Below are 22094 nucleotides of genomic sequence, written 5' to 3' on the forward strand. Positions count from 1 at the left end.
AATATTACATAGTTGGCGCACAATAAAATTGGAATCGGTCGAGAATATGTATACATGGGCACTATATCTAAATTTGGACCGATTATCAACAATTTTAATAGGCTTCGTTCTTGGGCCAAACAACGGATTTGTGGAAAGTTTCATTTCAATCAAACAATAAATGCGCCCTGTACTTTGTTTAAAAAAATACATGGACAGACGGGCGAACATGCATAAATCGACTCAGAATGTGAGTCTTTACAGATCATAAAGAAGTCTACCTCGCACAAACAAACAAACAAATGCACAGAGATCACAGTGTGGTGTAGGCTATAAAAATATGTTTCCCTATTGAGAAGGAAAACATAGAGGGTATTTTATGGAAGTAGACTGTATATAATAGATCGCCGAATCTTCCATTGATGAAGCTATTTGGAGCTTCGATGGGAAAATTAGGTATTTTCTGCTCTAGAAGAAGATTTAAATTGAAACAAATACCCTCCTTCCTTCTTAAATACCAAATTTGAATTTCGTGGCTAAATGTGACTAGGGTTATCAGAATACCGAATATTGCTGGGTATTGTTTTATGTGCGCTATAGGAAAACGTGGACATAAATTTTCAATGTTCTGAAGCCAAAGCTAGAACTCATTATGAATTACAATTACCGATTTTTAGACAAACCCGTCGAAAAATTTGGCAAAAACTACTGATACTAAATATCCGGAGGTACCATTAAGTGGGGGCTTTACCTAAACGTCGACCTATATTAATCATGTCCCACCACAGAAGCTAGTACCCATTACGAACTACAAATACCAATTTTTAGATAACTCCGTGGAAAAATGTGGCAAAAATCACCAAAATTACGAATATCGGGAGGTACCTTTATATGGGGCTAAACAAAAATTTGGACCTATACATACAATGTTCCACCACCCAAGCTAAAATCCATTATGACCTAAAAATACCATTTTTTAGAGAAATCCGTAAAAAATGTAGCGAAAATCATCAAAATACCGAATATCGGAAGGCACCGTTATATAGCTGCTTTACCAAAACGTGGACCGATACATCTCATTTTCAATACTAACCATCGTAGATACAATACAAATTATTCTACCAAATGTTGAAGCTCTACGTCAAATAATGTGGGTTGTATCGTGATTTCAGACAGAGTGGCAGACAGACAGATGGATATCTTTAAATCGACTTAAAATTTTGTGCTGATTATGAATATATACACTCAACGGGGTCTACGATAAGTATTTCGGGATGTTAGAAACGGAATGACAAAAATGGAGGGTATAAAAAGATATTCTTTAGGGGAAAATCGTCTATAGAAAAAATATCATTTTTAAAGAAGATCTGCAACATCCGGGATTTGTTATGAATTTAATATTTAGTTTAGTAAGAAATTGATTTTCATGAGGTTCCACTGTATCCACAACTATCATCACAACACGAAAAAGAAAAGTCATGACAATTCCCAACAAATCAAAACGCTTTAAAATAAGTTTGTAACAAACTTACTATCATAAGTCTTAAGCTTAGAAAACTGTTATGATTACTGTTATGAAAGGCAATTTAATAATTATAGAATAATGAAAATTGAACCCTTGTGATAATATTACTAGTCAATAGTATGAAACAAGCTAGTAACTTTAATCTTAGAATAAGCTTGTTATTACTATTATGAAAGGCTTGTAAACAATTGCTGAATAAATCAAATTGAACCCTTGCTTTAATATTGCTGGTTTATAGTTTGCAACAAGCATAGAAGTCTAATTATTAACTATGCTTGAAGAAAAATAGTTTTCTTATCATATATAAATTAAACTTATCTTCGTAATAGTTTTATAAACCTTTTAATTTTATTATTTTTTATAGTTTAATTTTTATTTTGTACATTTTTATCAGGTGTATTATTAATATAAGGTATATTACTAACATAAGAAAAAAATTAATTTTTGTTTTTTGTCTTTGGAGTATATTTTTGTTTTGATTCTTGCCTATTTTTCGCGAACTGGAAAAAAGATTTTGTGCTTTTTATATATTCATCCTCGCTCAATCCAATAGAAATTGCTGCATCTATAATATTTGAAAAGAATTAGAAAAGCAAGTAAATATGTAAATTAAGAACACGTGTAAATTACTTACTTCTTATTGCTTTTGCTGAACTGAGGCTGCGTACACTTTTTTTCTCCTCTGTCCCCTTCCAACACATCTTTTGCGCCAGTTCGTCTACTAGTAGCTTTCGCCAACAGTTTTTTGTAAAATTTGGAGTTTTGGCAACCGTTAACAGCTCCTTTCCCTTAGAAGAAGTTTATTATATTATTAGGTTACGGTTAATTTTCCTTTGCTACTTACAAACATATTCAAAAACTTTTTGTCTTCCTGCAATTTTTTTTCGAAATCCATAAACTCGTCTATATTTTTAAAAGGGCTTTCAGGCATCAACAACTCAACAAGCGATTTCTCCTTCTTCAATTCCTTAACTTCATTACGCAGGACATTTATTTCATGACGTAATGAAGTGACTTCATTAGTAAGCCTAATAAACATGGGTTCAATTGCTTTTGAAAAATGTGCCACCATCCCTGAAAAGAATTAGAAAAAATATCGGCAATTGGTGTCCATTATACCATCGAAATATTTCACCGAATATTTACCTTCTAGTGTCACAGGTTGTAGGGGGCCCATATTATTTAATACTGGTTGTAAGGAAGTAAGATTATGCGAGTTGTTGAATATGTTGTTGAAATTTATGTTACTGTCCTCAGTCATAGTGTATAACTGGAAAAAAGCCAAATTCATCATTTTTGTTTCTTAAAGCACAGATTTTAGTAATGTCTTTCAAGCTATGTTGGTAGGATTCTTGTGAAACTGTTAACTTAGTTGTTTGCCAAAGAAGAGACGATTCCAGTGGATTATGGAACATTGAACTCAAATTCAAAACTTTCTGTCCAATGACTTTACTATCTTGATTGCTTATTGATGACACGCGATATAGATTATTTTGAGCTTTATAATAATTATTAGGGTGGACTACTGAAAAAAATGCACATATTTTGGGTTGTGTATTATCCCTATGTGAGATGTTGATACTTTGCTCCACTAGTCGATTATATAGTTGAGCCGATATATTATTTTTTTTCTTTAAAAGCCTTTTCAACATTCCCAGCTTATTTTCAAATTTAAATGCACTAAAAGTTTCACATGATCCATATTGCAAACAATCGCTGGCTAGGTGAGTGAGACAATGAAAATTGTACGTTGAAATACTTTCGTCATAAAATTTAGGCAAATACTTCAAAAAATTCTTTAATAATGCGTCAGCGCACTTATTCTTTGATCTACATTGTTCAGGGCTTAACAAAATTCTAATAGCTAAACTCAATTGCAGAAAATGAAAATACCGCTCGTCATCCAAAATTCCTTTTAAGATAAACGGACCAACATACAAAAGAAATGTTCGCAATTCAGTTGCTTTATACCGATCAAACTCATTGAGATCTCTTGTACTTCTTCTAAACTCACGAGGAAGTTGTCCTTTTAAACACAAGAGAAGATTGTTTAATATTGTAATTTTGTCCCTTGAAAGGGATGATGTTGTATTTCTCTTTTTATCCATGAAGTCATTAAAGTTTTGACAACACCCAGGCAAACCACATGCATATAATCCATGGGAAACGATGTTATTAGGTCTATTGGCAAGTCTTCTATGGCCATGTGATTATGTATTTTGTGATGATTTTTATCTAAGCGTTTTCTATAATTTTCATCAGTGCGTAATGTGTTCTCTTCATATTTGAACACCATGCGGTTGTTTATATGATCACCCTTCTGGTTGCATTTGTGGCAACAACTGTATCCAGTATGAGTTTTTATTCCCAGAACTAGTGACCTTGCCGGCGCATCACATATGAAAGCTCTACAGTTAACTTTATATGTCTTATTATCAAACGAAAAATTGTCCTTCATAAGCTCGGTTAATTCTTTGATAAAGGGACCTAAAAACTCATTAACATCTATTGGCTTACTGTTTCCACTATAAATACCAACTGTATGCACAAAATCAGTGTCATTGACATTAATAAGAACGGGCCAGGCTTGTGCTAATGAACTTTTTGCTACCGGTAATCCATCTATGTTAATATTTAAATCAATAGAAGTCTTTAGATATTTTTTCGTGCATGACAAGAAATCGGTTAGACAATCTTTCAATCCGTAATGTACATAGTTTCCTCCTTGTATTGCAACTATCGGTGCATCGCGCGGTGTTTGTTTTAATGTCCTAGCATCTTTTGGTAAAAAAGGAAAGAATTTTCTTAAAATATTCAGCAAATCATTTGTAGCACTAGTTGTTATTGTGTGTTTGATAGCCCAAGCTGCAATTTCACTCTTTATATCAGCTGAATCTATAAATTCGGCATTGTCGTCCGAACTGGAAAACTCTATTTTATTTAAATTGTCATCACTCGAATAAGAACCACTTTCACTGGCGCCGACTACATCTTCGTTGGAATCGTCTTCTTTACGTTTTTTAGCATTTAACAACAATTCAACAATTTCTTTTGATTCTTTACGAACACTATGTTTTAATTTGTACGGCATATTTAAAATATGACTTAATACGTACCTGTGTCAATTATATAATATAATAATTATTCAATTAAGTTGACTTTTATTTTTACGTTCACTTTTTATTGGGCACTTTTTAATCTTCACTCTTCAAATAAAACTCGGAGAATGAAGTAAATCAGAATATTGCAAAACACTCCTGTTAAAATAACGGGATACAATTTACAAAACATTTGTAAAACTGTTGCAAGCATAAGTCGTTTGCAAACACATTTGCGAAATTGTTGTTCGCACGAAATGTATAACAAATGTTATTGCAAACAGTTACAATGCTACGCGTTTTTAAAACCCTGCTTGGCAAAGACATTTGTAAAATTATAGCGAGCATAAGTCTTTTCCAATCACATTTGCAAAATTAATATTCTGACAAAGTGTATTGCAAGTGTTATTGCAAATATTGTTGCAATGCTAACCGTTTTTGAAGCTCAGTTTGAAAATGTTATTTCGAAAATTCTTATATAAATCTTGCGAACATAAGTCATTTGTAATCGCATTTGCAAATATATTATTCTAGCAAATGTTTTGCAAGTGTTATTGCAAATACAATTACTATTTTAACCGTTTTTAACACACGGTTATAAAAGTATTCATATTTTCTACTTTAACAAACCAATCATAAGTATGCTTATTACAGGTTGTAGAAAATGGCTTATTGTAAGTTTATTTTTGTATTCATTTAAGATGGGTTAATGAAATGGTTTATTGGGTTGTTTTTGCCCACACACATACACTCGGAATGAAAACAATATTCTTGCACCCTCTGTCGCCGCCACCACATACAAATGTGTTGGTGACATTTTATCAAAACAATAGTTGTGTTGGTGTTTTGTTTTCCGCCATGTGGCGAATGGGTATTCCTTGTAGAACTGTTGTACAGCATGTCAATGTGTTGGTTAGTTTTTTGTCTGTCTGCCGCTGCCGCCGCTGTTGTTATGCATGTGGTGTGAATCCAGCTAAAAATATACAAAACTAAACAAAATTCAAAGCAGTCTTCTAGGAGCTGAGTTCGAGTAAAGGTTAATGGGCATGTGAAGCGCGCATCTCAACATCATATTTGCCATCGTGTTGTGCGGAAATGTTCCTTGTGCGAACTTTACAAATCATCAGTGATAGAGTATTGAAATGAAGACGAATTTTTCGATTTTTTTTTTGCCAAATTGTGTTTGGAAGTGAAATAAAATTCGAAACAAAGTGTGAATGGTAAATGGCAGAGAGAGAGAGAGAAAATGTCGATTGCAATAACAAAAAATAATAAAAATGTTTAAATCGGGTTTTTATTGCTTTGGAGTTCAATGTCGTATCCAACCGAGTTATTGATGTCACTGCCAGTAACTGTGTCAATATCAAGTGCCTTTCCATGGGAGTCATATTCCAGCAAAGAAAGAAACGATTACCACCATCGTTTTATGTCTGTATTTGTGATTGCCTGTTAATATCCTGGCTGCACAATCAACGGGGTGCATTACACCCAGAGACTTGTTAGCTCAGCAGCAGTGCAATAAACTTTTTGATTTGTTTGCTTTCAAGAAATTGACATGTTTTCGTTTTTGTTCGTAGGTCACAAAAATTCTAAGAAAATACACTCTAGAAGTTGTAAGTCATCGAAAACTTTATGCTTCAGAAAATATTCCAATTAAAATTCATGTGAAATATTTTCCACCTGCAAATTTGGAATGCTTTCGTATCGTCTATAAGCTGTTTTGGGGCTCGTATCTGTTATTGCCATTAAAAATACAGAAATCTTCTCGACCCGATTTAAAACTAATTGAAAAAGTTTTATGATTAACAAGACAAGGTGTCACTTCAAGCGATGCGAGTTTTAAATTTGAAAGTTGTGATGAAGAAGTTTGTGATACAAAGTGTTTGGAATACAAATCAGATCTGGGAAAGAAAAACACAACAATTTAGAACAATACAGTCGGTGTACAGACAACATTTGACGAACTTTGAACCTATACAGGCTGAGATGAAAACCCTGCAACCAACTTCAGACTGCTGTCATTTCTAAGCCACTCCTCCGACATCTGCTAAAATAATTCCAGTGATAGCTCATTATATTGTTTACAAGCGAACAAAAGCATTTTGGTGAGAATGTTCCAGAAAAAAAGTTATTCGTGATGGAATTCAAGCACGATAGTATGATTTCCTTATATTTGGGTGGAAAATCACAAGTAGCCATCGTTAGAGCACTCCGGCATTTAAATATGAATAAATCTTTTCTGTCTCATAACATCGCACGTTACCGTGATCTGGTAGCGTAGCCCAAAGTCAAGAAATTGGATGGAGAAAACAGCAACATCAGCAGAAAAGGTTCGAAAAGTAATAAAGCGACTTGATCGAAACCCGTGTAGCGGTGGCCGCAAAATGGCCACATATCGCGAAAAATCGAACATATCGCAATATTCCATTCGGCAAATATTGAAAAATTAGCTCGGGGTAAAGCCATTGAAATTCCACAAAGTGCTATAACTTACACCGAAACAGAAAAAAAATAGACTCAAAAGAGCTAAAGAGTTGCTTCGCTTGGCCGAATGTGGTGAACTGCCGAATTTGTATACAAACAAAATGATCGTGTTTACCTGCAAAATTCTGGAGGATATATAAAAGCCTTGAGCATGCAAACATTTTGCCCGCAGTCCATTGTCATTCCAACAGGACTCAGTACCTGAGGTTTGACTTTGTACCATTTTTTTTATCTCACACTGTATGTACCATACCAAAGGAAACGAAATAGACCCATAGTTGCTTTTGATGATCTGCATAGAAACACATTCTGAGTCTATTTATGCATATCCGTTCTTACGCCCCTCCAAAAAAAATTTTAAATAAAAAAAAATTACAGCACAGAAAGAGGAAGGATAATCTGATTTTACTCCAAATATGCAATTTCAATATTTTTATTAGTTCTAGGTCAGGTGCGAAAATATTAGTCCACTTCATCAAGTACCTCTTACCCAAAGGGTCTAAATTTTGAATAATTATAAATCTTATAAAATGTGATATAAGAGTCCGATTGTCTTCAATTTACACACATCACAATATTTTTTTAACACAAGATCTGGTTTAAAGGTGGAATATATATGTACAAACCTTCTGGTACCTCCCCCACAAAGGGTCAAAATTTTGAATATCCATGAAGCTCATAAAACGCGAAATTATCCTCCGATTCCATTCAGACTTGGTACACCTCAATATTTCCATCAACCAAAGATATATTCTGGTACCTCCCTCACAAAGGTTCAGGGCTTTGAGTAACCCAAACGATTATAAAATCCGATATAAGCATCCGGATTTCCTCATATTTCACCCATCCCACTATTCCTACTAACACAAGATCTGCTGTGAAGATAAGATATATCGCTTAAAAGAGATTGGTTTCTTTTTCTGCAAAAATATGAAAAAACAAGTAAGCAAAGGTTATAGTCGTGCGGGGTCGACCATGTGATACCCTACAACACTACAATATGTTTAAAGTCCCATTATATCCAAATCCATTTTGGAAGATTTCGTTTTTAAAATAAGGTCAAAGAGCCCCTCCAATCCAATATTTACGCACTCCGTAGTGTTGTTAGGTATTCAAAACAATTTCACACGAAAGTTGTGGTCCATTTTTTCTGATGCGAAATTCCGTGTCGATTTGTTTTCAATTATGGCCTATAGAGTGACTACAAAATTGGAAAAAATTAAATTTTTTTAGTCCATTTGCACCTCTAAATGTACATTTTAAGAACAATAGGCTTTAATTCTGTCCCTAACCCTACCCCATGCAAAATATCGTGAGGATCAGACGATAATTGCGATATGCATATAATATCCTCAAAACGTAGTGTTGGAGGGTGTAAAAATTTAGAAAATTTACAATTCAAAATTCTAAGTCAAATTGAAAAAATCGCATGAAATAACAAATATGACAAAAATTGATAAAATTCGACAAAAAATATTCACTTTTTTATTGGTATATTTTTCGGCGATTTACTTAGATTTTATCGTTTTCTGGCAAGTGACCATTCCGAATTGATGGGAATTGTGAAAATCGGCCAAGCAGTTCTTGATTTATAAGCGGAATAAATAAGATCAATTCTTTGACATATATATTATACCTATTTTGCTATATATCCGATTTCTTGGCTATTAGCATCACTGTAATGGCAAGAAGTTATCTCTTAATGTATTTGTGATTTGGCTGGGATTGAAAATATTCGCGGCTTAGTGAAAATTTTCCTACTTTCTTACATAAAAGTTAAGGTCTATTTTAGCCGTTAATTATTGTCCGATAACCTCCCAAATTGGTAGGTTTCTGCCCACTCCTAAACTCTAACTCCATGTACATTTTCGCTTCAATTCTTTCAAAATTGTGGCCTATACAGCAACTGCAAAATAGGGAAATATTTCTGTTTTTGGTCCATTTCAAACCCTAAATATTGTGCGATCATCTCCTAAAACAATAGGGTTCTATTCTGACCCTAAACCCACCTCCATTTTCAACTTCGTGAGGCCATAATTGTGACCTGTAGCTTGATAACAAATTAACACGGACAGACGGACATACATAGCTAGATCGACTCAGCTCGGCGAGCTAGGAAGATCCATATATACTTTTCTATGTGGGAAACCAATATTTCGAGGTGTTACATAATTTTTGGCCCAATCAAACATTTAATACCCCCAACACATAGTGTTGTAGGGTTTTTTCTTATTTTCCCTTATAAAAACTTCCCAATAAAATTCCGTAGGACAGGTCTTAAAATTTCCCCTGATTAATGGTACTTTGAAGACCTAGTTGCATTTTTTCGCCAACCAATTTGTATTTTAGGTTCGTTATCGGTACAAAACTGCCAAGCAATACAGCACTGTCTTTAATTTATTTGGTGATCATTTAAGTTTTTACATGGCAAAGGGCTCGAAAAATCCGACACTATCAAATTTAACGTAATTTTCCTTGTTTAATTTTTTAATGGTAAAGAATTCTATAGCCGTATTTATTTATTAAAAAAATGCAAAAAGATTTAAATGCTTAAGGGCTTCTGAATGTAAATCATCCTGATTTTATAGAGTACCTCTTCATCTCCTCAAAAAGTGTGGCAATTTTTATAACCTACACCACAAGGTGGTCACGGTATTATGTCTTTGTGCATTTGTTTGTAACAGGCAAAAGGAAACGAGATAGACCCATAGTTCCTTTTGATGCATAGAATCATATTCTGAGTCGATTTATGCATATCCGTCCGTCTGTCTGTCCGTCCGTCCATGTATTTTTGAAAACAAAGTACAGTTCGCATTTATTGCCTGATCCAGATGAAATTTTGCAGAAATCATTTGTTTGGCCCAAGGACGAGCCCTATTAAAATTTGAAATAATCGGTCAAAATTTAGATATAGCTCCCATATATATCTTCGTCCGATTTGCTTTTTATTGTACACCAAACGTGTAATATCAGCCCGAATAGTATGGAATTTTGCACATACAACCAAACTAGGCCTGAAAATAAGTATTCCAAATTTGATCGAAATTGGTTCAGATATAGCTATAGCTCCCATATATATTGTTCATCCGACTTGTTATTTTTGTCCTCCGTAAGCCGTAATTGGGGAAATATATCAAATACAGCTCAGAAATACATTTGCTAAATTTTATCGAGATCGGTTCAGATTTGGATATAGCTCCCATATATAACTTCGTCCGATTTATCTTTAATTGTAATAATTTAAATAATTGTATTTAATCGTAAGACAGCCGTAATATACACTCTGTAACAACGATATTCAGGGAAATATATCAAATACAGCTCAGAAATACCTTTGCAAAATTTTATCGAGATCGGTTCAGATTTGGATATAGCCCCCATATATATCGACTTCAAATTAATTGTGCACCAAATGGGCAATACAAGTCCGAATTTAAAAGATACAAATGCTTCGGCATATTTAGTTCTTTGAACTTTAAATAATAATTACAATCATGGTGTGTATGATTGAGCATTCTCATAAAAACTTTTAATTGTTATGTGAAGCTCTATTAAATTAGCAAAGTGGTGTAGGGTATCATAAAGTCGGCCCCACCGACTTTAAGACTTTTTTTTACTGGTTTCACCTTCTTTTATTTTCACCGAATTTTTAATTTCCTAATTTCTATTCCAACACAAATTATATTCCTCCAACAAGATACATTTCCCCCCATTAATATTTTTAATCATAGAAGCCCCCCCCCCCCTCTTCCGTTATGTTTCGTTCAATAACATTATTGCTGGGCTAGCATATTTTCGTTGTTATGTCGATCATTTACTGAATATTTCATAAATAAATCAACCCAACAAAATTCTTCTTTACATATTCGAAATTGTCTAACCGAGTGGGTTTGAATTGGAATGGCAAAAAGCCACAACCACAAATAAACACAACCCCCCGAGAACTTTTTGTTCAATTACAGCGGGAAAGCGAGCGAGGGAGGGGTCTATTTGTATATCAAACTGATGGCGGTGAATGCCTTTGGGGAATTTGTTATTCTATGAATTTGAGATGTTGACTATTTTTGACTGGGTGCGGAAATTAAAAAAAAAATAAGTAAATATAAATAAACGGAGAAATGATGTTTGGGTGGCACAGAGATGATATCGAATTATTATTCTCTGCAGCATTAATGGTGTCCAATAATATTGATTTTTATCACCACTTGGGCTTTTTCTGTGAATTTGTTGCGCATTGAGAAATGTTTATTTACCTTTTATTATTGTTTCATAGCATTTTATGGCTGTAATTATTTAATTGCTTATTCTATAAGAATTTTGTGCGTGGAAATGTAATTAGGATGATTACTTATTATTCGGAGAAGCCATCAAGATTTAAGAGATAGGTAGATAGATTAAATGGTTTTTAGGCAATGGTCACGTTAAAATGTGGTTAATTGGGGTAGACGATACATTTTTCATCGCCAAATTTAAATGAAATTATCTTTTGTTGGAAATTTTCTACCACTAATGAGACCGAAATACTAAATTTTAGTCAAATCGATCAGAGAACATGGGGTATCCTTATAAAAGTTCTGTATCAAAACGTGGAATTATATTGGGATATTTCTTTGCTGGTAGCATTTAACTATGAAAAGAACTCAACATTTTACGACAATTTATGGAAAATCTGACTAAAACATAAACAATACCTGAAATTATTGTATAGGAACCATAAATGTTTAAAACCCTATATTTAACGTTGCGAAATACATCGTGAGATAAAAAAACTAGAACAAAGTCAAACGCCATAATTTTTACCTTTTTTTAATTTTATTGAACGAAAGCAAAAAATGTCGGAAATATCATCAAATTTTAGAATAAGTTTAGATTGGTTAGAGTTGGTTACCTTTGGTACCAATTATGGCCTTCGAACGGCCAATGAAACCGTCACACGCTGCCCGAATGTTGCTCTGCGGTATGGTGGCCATTGTGCGCTGGAAATGAAGCGAGGAACCACATATTGTAACCATTCTTGGGTGGCGCGTGCTGAGTGCGATGGTGCTGAGTCCTGTTGGAATGTCCAAAGTCTCATGGCAAAATGTTTGCGTACCCAAGGCTTTAATACACCCTCAAGAATATTTTCACAATAATATTCGGCATTTACTCTGAAGCCACAGTCGATTAATACGAGCTTCGGCTGTTATGGTGGCCCACACCATCACCATGGCCCGCGCTTGAGTTCCGGTGGCCAACCGAATGTGCACATTTTGTTTGTTTACAGGGTTGCCCATATTCGACGGACCCATCTGGCAACGCCATAACTTTTGACAGATATGTCACATCGCTTAATGACATACCGCGTTTGAAGCGTCAGTCCAAGCAGATTTTTACCATGAACCAATACACTCCACGCGAGCGCTCTGAAATAGTTGAAATATACATTCAACAGAAGAAGTCAATTGTGAAAACTCAACGTGCTTTTAACACATTCAAAAATGTGAGAAGTACGCCTTCTAAGAACACCATTAAGCGTTTATACGAAAAATTTTCGACTGGTAAGGCTCTTTCTAATCCGAAGAGGCCATATAAAAGTCGACCAAGGCGATCGGCCGAGAATATCGCTGCCGTACGAGCCAGTGTTGAGAGGTCCCCAAGAACATCCCAAAAACGCCGTTCTCAGCAGTTGGTCATGGCTCGGTCCACTTTAAAACGGATTATTCGCATTGATTTGCATTTGTTCCCGTACAAAATTCAATTGACACAAAGAATGTTGCCTGCGGACAAGCCTCGTCGATTGGAATGGGCCCATGGGTCCGTCGAATATGGGCAACCCTGTACAAACTGCTGGTCAACGAATGTCGAACCATCGGAGAAAACCAAAATCGTCAGTTCACCATCACTTTAGCTCTTCTGAGTCAATTTTCTTTCTACTGCGTTGAATGTTCTTGCACTTTTTGGAATTTCGATGGCTTTATCCCTAGCTCATTTCGCAATATTTGCCGAATGGAATATTGCGATATGTTAGGCTCAGGAGTCATTTTTCGTCCACTGTGACGTGGGTTTCGATCAAGTCGATTCTTTACTTTTCGAATTATTTCTGCTAATGTTGCTGCTTTTTTCCGTCCACTTCCTTGACGACGGCCTACGCTACCAGTATCACGTCAACGAGCGATGATACGAGACACAAAAGATTTATTCACATTTAAATGCTGAAGTGCTTTAACGATATCCACTTGTGGTTTTCCAGCTAAATATAAAGAAAATTCTAAATTTTGTCGAATATAAAAACTGATGATATTTATACCTTACTACACAATGGGTTGGGGGTATTATAAGTTTGATTGAGCCAAAAATTATGTAACATCTCGAAAGATTGGTCTCCGATAGAGGACAGTATATATGGATCTTCCTATCTCGCCGAGCTTAGTCTATCTAGCTATGTATGTCCGTCCGTTCGTCTGTCCATGTTAATTTGTAATCACTCCACAGATCGCAATTATGGCCCGATCCTAACGAAATTAAAAGTGGAGGTGGGGTTATGGTCAGAATAGGTGATCGCATAATATTTAGGGGTTAAAATCGACCAAAATCTGAAAATTTTCCTTATTTTGTAGTTGCTCTAGAGGTCACAATTCTATACCAATCGTCGCGGAAGTTAGGATGGGGCTAGAGTGTAGGGCTGGGAACAAGCCTTCCATTTTTGATGGTCATCGCGTAATGCTTAGTGGGTAAAATAGACCATACATTTCTTAAGCCGCGAATATTTTTAATCCCAGCGAAATCACAAATAGACGAAAAGGTCAATTCTGACCGTTACGTAGATGCCGATAGCAAAACTACAACAAAGTTAAACGCCATAATTTTAAGATTTTTTTGATTTATTAAACGAAAGCAAAAAATGTCGCAAATAACATCAAATTTTAGAATATGTTTAGATTTGATTCGAATTGGTAACCTTTAGTACGAATTATGACCTTCAAACAGCCAATGAAACCGTCACAAGCTGCCCGAATGTTGCTCTGCAGTATTTTGGCCCATTCCCGGCGAAGCGCTTACTTAAGGTGATCGACACCTTGGTATTTTCTAGTGCTAACCTTGCTTTCCAAATACTCCAGACACAATAGTCCAACGGATTGGTATCCGGAAATTTTGGTGACCTTTATGTGCTGGAAATGAAGCGAGGAACCTTATTTTCCAACCATTCTTTGATGGCGCATGCTGAGTGCGATGGTACTGAGTCCTGTTGGAATGTCCAAGACCTGCGGCCAAAAGGTGTGCGTGTCCAAGGCTTTAATATACCCTCCAGAATATGTTCGGGTTAATATTCGGCATTTATTCGATTAATACGAGCGGAAAGCGACCATCGGCTCTTATGACGGCCCACACCATTACCTTGGCCGGCGCTTGAGTTCTGGAGGCCAACCGAAGGTGCACATTTTCAGCTGACCTCTTTAGCAAGTGAACACGATGAGCATTTTAAAGGATTTTTTCCAAGGATCTAATTCCACGAAATGAAGGACTTTTAGCTTTTTAAGGCACCGATTTTTTTGCAAGGACCCCATGGGGCCTCTTTTCGAGAGGTCGTGGATTTTTGAAGAACTTAACACTAAGGAATTTTCGGCTAGGACCTCACGCCAAAAAATCTTGGATTTCTCAGGAATTTTTTCAAGGACATCATGCCAAGAATTATTCAAATTTTGTCTCAAGGATATATTGCCAAAAAAACGAAGATTTTTAATATTTAGTTAAGTTGTCGTTGAAAGATACTTTTTTTTTTTTTTTTTTTTTTTTTGCATAAACTTCATGCCATGAAATTTTCAAAATTTTTTGTTCAAGAATTTGCGATATTAAAACCTACAAATCATGGAATAATTTCCGAGTACTCCAATCTAAAAAATGGTGAAATTAGTTTAATTTTTATTGATTTGACATCGAGTAATTTTTTTCCTTAGGAGTTTTTAAACAGCGATAGATCAGCATCAAATGGCCTCAAATGTATTTCGTCTAAAGAGACATGAATTGTTAATCCATTATATTCGCTTGTCATTTCTTAAGTCTAAAGTAATATCAAAATGTATCTTACATCCTAAATTGTTGTCCATCAAAATTTCTTATCAGACCCAATTTTATTGAAGGCCATCAGAGATAATATGCATATTTCATTTCATATAACATAAAAAAAATCATTCTATTATTCTTACCATTGATTAATATCTTGAAAGTGATAGTCTTTTAAAACGGAAAATTGACACGACATAAAACTCAAACAAATCAAATCGATTTCGCACCTCTGAACTTCCAGACAATCCAACATTCCAAACCCAAAAATCAATAAACCATTTAATCAAACGACAATTGTGGCAATTACTTTTAGTCATTAGTGTCATGTTCGGAGATTGAAATCACACACAATCCTTATCCTTATTCCTTGATATTGGATAACAGCATGACATTTCACAATCGACATGGAGATGTGTGTGTGTTTGTGTGTACATGGCTATCAATTTATCACTTTAGATCGTTCTACCCCAAAGTGGATGTCGGCATGTAGGTCACGTTCACGCAAGTCAGTGCTAACTGAAATCTGAGCTGAATAAGGAAAGGGGGAAAACAGCAACAACAAAAAAAATCTGAAATATTTAATAGATACGACAACTCAATTAAATGTCATGCAGACTTCCTGCCACTTCTCCGGCTCCGTCTGCTGCTGGTCACCCATTTAAATGGAGACAAGCGAAACGCATGCCAATGCCCAGGAAAATAAAACGAAAAAGAAAACCAAAGCCAAAACAAAACCGAAAATAAAAATCAAACAAAAAATCAAAAAGAGCGTTTCATGGAATTGCGCCCAGTGTTTCAAAATAGCCCGAGTTGAGCCAGGTAATTGTTTCGAATTTATCACGCTATTTATAGAATATCAATATTGTGCAAGTAATCGTATGATATAATTTGCTTAAATTCATACTCTACGTCATTGCAATCACTGCCAATTGTGGTGGTTAAAATAAAGAGAGAGAAATTTAAGAAAAGTTTAAAAAGATGTTTTTTCTCCAGAAGAGCTTTAAGAGGCCTTGTGGGTTTTTAGATGATTTTTAAGCATATATGAGATTTCAGAAGAAGAGCTTTACAAAATCATCTATTGATAAAACGCTTTAAGAGGTCTATTATTTATGCTAACATTTTGAAAAGTTTTCTAACTATAGAGCCCTAAAAGGCCTTAAAATGTCTCCTTTAAGATATCTCCTTAAAGATATCCTATTCAAAGAAGAGCTTTAAAAACACATCTATAGAAAGAAAAGCTTTAAGACGACTTTTATTTATCCTAATGTTTAAAAAGTCATCTACCTATAGAAGAGCCTTAAAAGGTGTTAAAAGCTCAAATTTTCTCATGTTTGTACTCAAAAGTGTTTTCTCCATATTCGAGCTTTAAAACATTTAATATTCATAGAAAAGCTTCAAAAGATGGTGGTTAAAATAAAGAGAGAAAATCATAAAAAAAGTTTAAAAGGACTTTTACTTGGGGGTTTTGAGGGGTATTTAGAAGACTTTTTACTAAACATAGGCTTTTAGAAGCTCCTTAGAAGACCTCAAAATATATCCTTTTGAAAGAATAGCTTTACAGAAACATCTATTGAAAGAAAACCTTCAAAGATCAGGTTCAAAAAGCATTCAATCTGTAAACAAGCTTTACAAAGTCTTCCTACAACAGTAGAGCTTTAGAAAGCATCCTATATATAGAAGAACTTTAAAAGATTATCTATCCGCAAAGGAAGAGCTTTAAAGGTCTTATATTGATAGAAGCGTTCTTCTATGCATATAAGAGCTATAAAAGGTATTCCATTAATATAAGAGCTCATAAAAAGCCTTCTATTCATAGAGAGCATTAAAAAGCCTTCTGTTCATAGAAAAAGACCTTATATTCTTCTATTTAAAGAAGAAGAGCTTTCAAGGGTCTTCTATTACATAGAAGCGTTTCAAAGGAATTTCTATTCACAGAAGAGCTTTAAAGGTCTTCTGTTTATAGAATACCTTCAAATAGGTATTCTGGTCATAGAAGAGCTTTTAAAGGTCCTCTGTTCATAGAAGGACTTTTAAAGGTCATCTGTTCATAAAAGAGCTTTTAAAGGTCCTCTGTTCATAGAAGAGCTTTAAAGGTACTCCGTTCATAGAAGAGCTTTTAAAGGTCTTCTGTTCATAGAATACCTTCAAATAGGTATTCTGGTCATAAAAGAGCTTTTAAAGGTCCTCTGTTCATAGAAGGTCTTTTAAAGGCCCTCTGTTCATAGAAAAGCTTTTAAAGGTCATCGGTTCATAAAAGAACTTTTAAAGGTCCTCTGTTCATAGAAGGTCTTTTAAAGGTCTTCTGTTCATAGAAAAGCTTTTAAAGGTCATCTGTTCATAAAAGAGCTTTTAAAGGTCCTCTGTTCATAGATGAGCTTTAAATTTACTCTGTTCATAGAAGAGCTTTAAATTTACTCTGTTCATAGAAGAGCTTTAAAAGGTCTTCTGTTCATAGAAGAGCTTAAAAAAGAGTTCTGCTTATAGAATAACTTCAAAAGGTTTTTTGTTCATAAAAGAAGAAGAGCTTTAAAAGGTATTCTGTCCATAGAAGAGCTTTTAAAGGTCCTCTGTTCACAGAAGAACTTCAAAAAGTCATCTGCTCGTAGAAGAGCTTAAACAAGAGTTCTGCTTATAGAATAACTTTAAAGGGTTTTTTGTTCATAAAAGAGCTTCAAACAGACTTATGTTTATGGAATAGCTTAGAAAAACTTGAAAAGATCTTCTATTCATAGAATAGCTTTAAAAGGTTTTAAAAGGTTTTTTCTTCATGAAGAGCTTTAAAAGACCTTCTATATATAAATGAGCTTTCTGTCTTCTTCTGTCCATAGAAGAGCTTTAAAAAGTCTTTTATTCATAGAATAGCTTTGAAATGTATTTTATTCATAGACGAGCTTTAAAAACTCATTTATTCTTATCCATAGAAGAGCTTCAAAAATAATTTTATTCTAATTATAGAGCCCTAAAAGGCCTTAAAATGTCTCCTTTAAGAGGCTTTAAAGATTCTCATGGCAGGACTTAAAAGTGTTTTTCCATATACGAGCCTTAATACATCTAATTTTCATAGAACACCTTCAAAAGGTAGTGGTTAAAATAAAGAGAGAAAATCATAAAAAAAGTTCAAAGGACGTTTTTTCTCCAGAAAAACTTTAAGAGGTCTTGAGAGCTTTTAGATGATTTTTAAGCATATATGAGATTTCAGAAGCCCAATAAAAGACCTCAAAAGATATCCTATTCCAAGAAGAGCTTTAAAAACACATCTATAGAAAGAAAAGCTTTAAGAGGACTTTTATTTATCCTAATGTTTTAAAAAGTCATCTACCTATAGAAGAGCCTTAAAAGGTGTTAAAAGCTCAAATTTAGGAGGCTTTAAAGATTCTCATGATTGGACTCAAAAGTGTTTCCTCCATATTTGAGCTTTAAAACATCTAATATTCATAGAAAAGCTTCAAAAGGTGGTGGTTAAAATAAAGAGAGAAAATCATAATAACAGTTTAAAGGGACTTTTACTTGGGGGGTTTTGGGGGGTATTTAGAAGACTTTTTACTAAAGATAGGCTTTTAGAAGCTCCTTAGAAGATCTCAAAATATATCCATTAGAAAGAATAGCTTTACAGAAACATCTATTGAAAGAAAACCTTCAAAGAACAGGTTCAAAAAGCATTCAATCTGTAAACAAGCTTTACAAAGTCTTCCTACAACAGTAGAGCTTTAGAAAGCATCCTATATATAGAAGAACTTTAAAAGATTATCTATCCGCAAAGGAAGAGCTTTAAAGGTCTTCTATTGATAGAAGGGTTCTTCTATGCATATAAGAGCTATAAAAGGTATTCATTCCATTAATATAAGAGCTCATAAAAAGCCTTCTATTTATAGAGAGCATTTAAAAGCCTTCTATTCATAGAGGAAAACCTTATATTCTTCTAATTAAAGAAGAAGAGCTTTTAAGGGTCTTCTATTCATAGAAGCGTTTCAAAAGAATTTATATTCACAGAGAAGCTTTGAAGATCTTCTGTCAATAGAATACATTCAAATAGGTATTCTGGTCATAGAAGAGCTTTTAAAGGTCCTCTGTTCATAGAAGTTCTTTTAAAGGCCCTCTGTTCATAGAAAAGCTTTTAAAGGCCCTCTGTTCATAGAAAAGCTTTTAAAGGTCATCTGTTCATAGAAGGTCTTTTAAAGGTCTTCTGTTCATAGAAAAGCTTTTAAAGGTCATCTGTTCATAAAAGAGCTTTTAAAGGTCCTCTGTTCATAGAAGAGCTTTAAATTTACTCTGTTCATAGAAGAGCTTTAAAAGGTCTTCTGTTCATAGAAGAGCTTAAAAAAGAGTTCTGCTTATAGAATAACTTCAAAAGGTTTTTTGTTCATAAAAGAAGAAGAGCTTTAAAAGGTATTCTGTCCATAGAAGAGCTTTTAAAGGTCCTCTGTTCACAGAAGAGCTTCAAAAGGTCTTCTGCTCGTAGAAGAGCTTAAAAAAGAGTTCTGCTTATAGAATAACTTTAAAAGGTTTTTTGTTCATAAAAGAGCTTCAAACAGACTTATGTTTATAGAATAGCTTTTAATTATCTTCTGCTCATAGAAGTGCTTTTAAAGGTCCTCTGTTCATAGAAGAGCATGAAAAGATCTTCTATTCATAGAAGAGCTTTAAAAGGTTTTAAAAGGTTTCTTCTTCATGAAGAGCTTTAAACGGTCTTCTATCTATAAATGAGCTTTCTGTCTTCTTCTGTCCATAGAAGAGCTTTAAAAAGTCTTTTATTCATAGAATAGCTTTGAAATGTATTTTATTCATAGACGAACTTTAAAAGCTCATTTATTCTTATCCTTAGAAGAGCTTCAAAAAGAGTTTTATTCATAGAAGAGCTTTTAAAGTTTCTCTATGAATAAAAGAACTTTGAAAGTTTTTATATTCATAGACAAGCTTTAAATGTTAATCTATTCATAAAACTGCTTGAAAAGGTCTGCTGCAGGGCTTTAAAAGAGCTTCGTTCAAAAACGCCTTCTATTCGTTTTTCTGTCTGTAGAAGATCTTTCCTCCATATGGGAGCTTTTAATGCTCTTCCAACTATAGAAGATCTTATGGTAAGTCATTTTAGCTAGGTTCTACTGTCGATTTATTTAATCTAGCTATGATTTGATGTCAATAACAAATCTATTTGAAACACCGTTACAGGTATTCATGTTCGACATTGCCGATATTGCATGACAAATTCCCATAGCGAGTTGGAGGTGCAAAACGGAAACACAAGAACAAGGTTGTAGATGTGGTAGAGAATGGAACATCAATTGCTAAATGAATGCTATGAGGAATTGATGATTGATTCATAATGTTGATGAAGTCAATACGAAAAGGGGAAATAAAAATAAAATCTTTAACAATCGTTTAATTAATAAACAAAGATGATTGGTTTATGGACCATTTAAGGTTTGCCTTTATGACTTATCAAAAGAATAATACAATTTGCATTCATTTGCCTATATTCCCAGGCATAAAGGCCGCGGCCATAAAAAAAAACAAAATACCCCAATAAAAAGGCCAACGATTAAAAGTCAAAGGAATGGGGCTATGCTTTGATGATGGGAATAATAACTAAATATGCCCTCACTGAAGGTTTTTTTTCGATTTCATGATTATATCATAAATGTTATGTCACAGCGTGACATATGATGGCACACGCATACATATATGCATATCTATATGTGTCGGTACATAAAAACACTAGAGTTTAAGTGTCGAGGTTGCTTCATTTTAAGGTCACTCTTCAAACAGAAACTGAAGAGTCATACCGAGAATATTCATATGGAATATTTTGTGGGGGAAATTTCAACGCTTTGGCATAAAGTCGTTGCTGTTAAATATTCAAAATGTCATAAAAATGTTACATACAAGTGCGTACTCACTACTCACTCATACTCAGATGTACGGGGCATATTTGTATATTCAGCCAGCGAAGAAAACCCTTTGTGCGATGTCTTCATGTGGGCTTGAATAATGATGATAATAAAGAGTTGTTTATACACATTTGTATTATTTTATGTCCTTTGCCATATAACCGTCGAAATATGTGGTTATAATTAAAATATGCGTCAGAGAACAATATTTCGAACACTGGTTGTATCTTGAATTTTAAGTTAATTAGAAATATACCGGCTTGCATTCGTTAATGGAATAATATGATTTTAAACCAGTAAAGAAAGTCTTAAAGTCGGGCGGGGCCGACTTTATGATACCCTACACCACTTTGCCAATTTAGTAGAGCTCCGCATAACAATTAAAAGTTCATACACGCTATGAGTATAATTTAAAGTTCAAAAAACTGAATATGCCGAGAATTTGTATCTTTTAAATTCGGACTTGTATTACCCATTTGGTGCACAATTAACTTGAAATCAAATAAAGATATATATGGGAGCTGTATCCAAATCGGAACCGATCTCGATAAAATTCGGCAAAGATATTTCTGAGCTGTATTTCATATATTTCCCTGAATATCGTCGTTACGGAGTGCATATTACAGCTGTTAATAACAAGTACAACAAATCGGATGACAATCGGATATATGAGAGCTATAGCTATATATGAACCGATCTTCACCAAATTTGATATACTAGCTTCTAGACTCAATTCGGTTGTAAGTGCCAAATTCCATCCCATTCGGACAAATATTAGACGTTTGGTGCACAATAAAAGGTAAATCGGACGAAGTTATATATGGGAGCTATATCAAAATCTAAACCGATCTCGATAAAATTTGGTACATATATTTCTGGGCTGTATTTGATATATTTCCCAAAATATTGTTGTTACAGAGTGCATATTACGGCTGCGAAAGACAAAAATAACAAATCGGATTAACAATATCTACGGGAGCTATAGCTATATCTGAACCGATTTCGAATAAAAAATAAAATTTGACATACTTATTTGCAGGCCTTATTTGGTTGTATGTGCAAAATTCCACACAATTCGGC

At 34.2% G+C, this 22094-nt stretch overlaps 2 protein-coding genes across 3 annotated transcripts in view; one reads left to right on the top strand and one right to left on the bottom strand.

Moving 5' to 3' along the window:
• Nucleotides 1–22094, top strand: part of LOC131801372 (multiple C2 and transmembrane domain-containing protein-like) — a 94536-nt gene that overhangs the window by 43112 nt on the left and 29330 nt on the right. The window lies entirely within an intron of this gene.
• On the bottom strand, nt 1828–5209 carry LOC131801373 (uncharacterized). 2 transcript variants are annotated; one of them, XM_059119958.1, is made up of 5 exons: nt 4621–5209; nt 2651–2774; nt 2349–2578; nt 2139–2292; nt 1828–2069 (listed from the first exon to the last, which is right to left on the bottom strand). In XM_059119958.1, exons 2-5 carry the CDS (start codon nt 2763–2765, stop codon nt 1942–1944), a joined length of 627 nt encoding a protein of 208 aa, XP_058975941.1. In that variant the 5' UTR covers nt 2766–2774; nt 4621–5209; the 3' UTR covers nt 1828–1941. The 2 variants fall into 2 exon arrangements, with proteins under 2 accessions (XP_058975941.1, XP_058975940.1); XM_059119957.1 differs by lacking the exon at nt 4621–5209 and having other exon boundaries at nt 2651–2870.

This window comes from Musca domestica, unplaced genomic scaffold (genome assembly GCF_030504385.1).
Source record: "Musca domestica strain aabys unplaced genomic scaffold, Musca_domestica.polishedcontigs.V.1.1 16, whole genome shotgun sequence".
NCBI classification, from domain to species: domain Eukaryota; kingdom Metazoa; phylum Arthropoda; class Insecta; order Diptera; family Muscidae; genus Musca; species Musca domestica.

Coding starts and splice junctions, on each gene's coding strand:
- LOC131801373 (XM_059119957.1), bottom strand. CDS start 2,798: ATGATGAATTTGGCTTTTTTCCAGTTATACACTATGACTGAGGACAGT. Junction 2,293..2,348: donor AAAAGTTTTTGAATATGTTT/GTAAGTAGCAAA, acceptor ACTTCTTCTAAG/GGAAAGGAGCTGTTAACGGT. Junction 2,070..2,138: donor TTCAGCAAAAGCAATAAGAA/GTAAGTAATTTA, acceptor CAAATATTATAG/ATGCAGCAATTTCTATTGGA.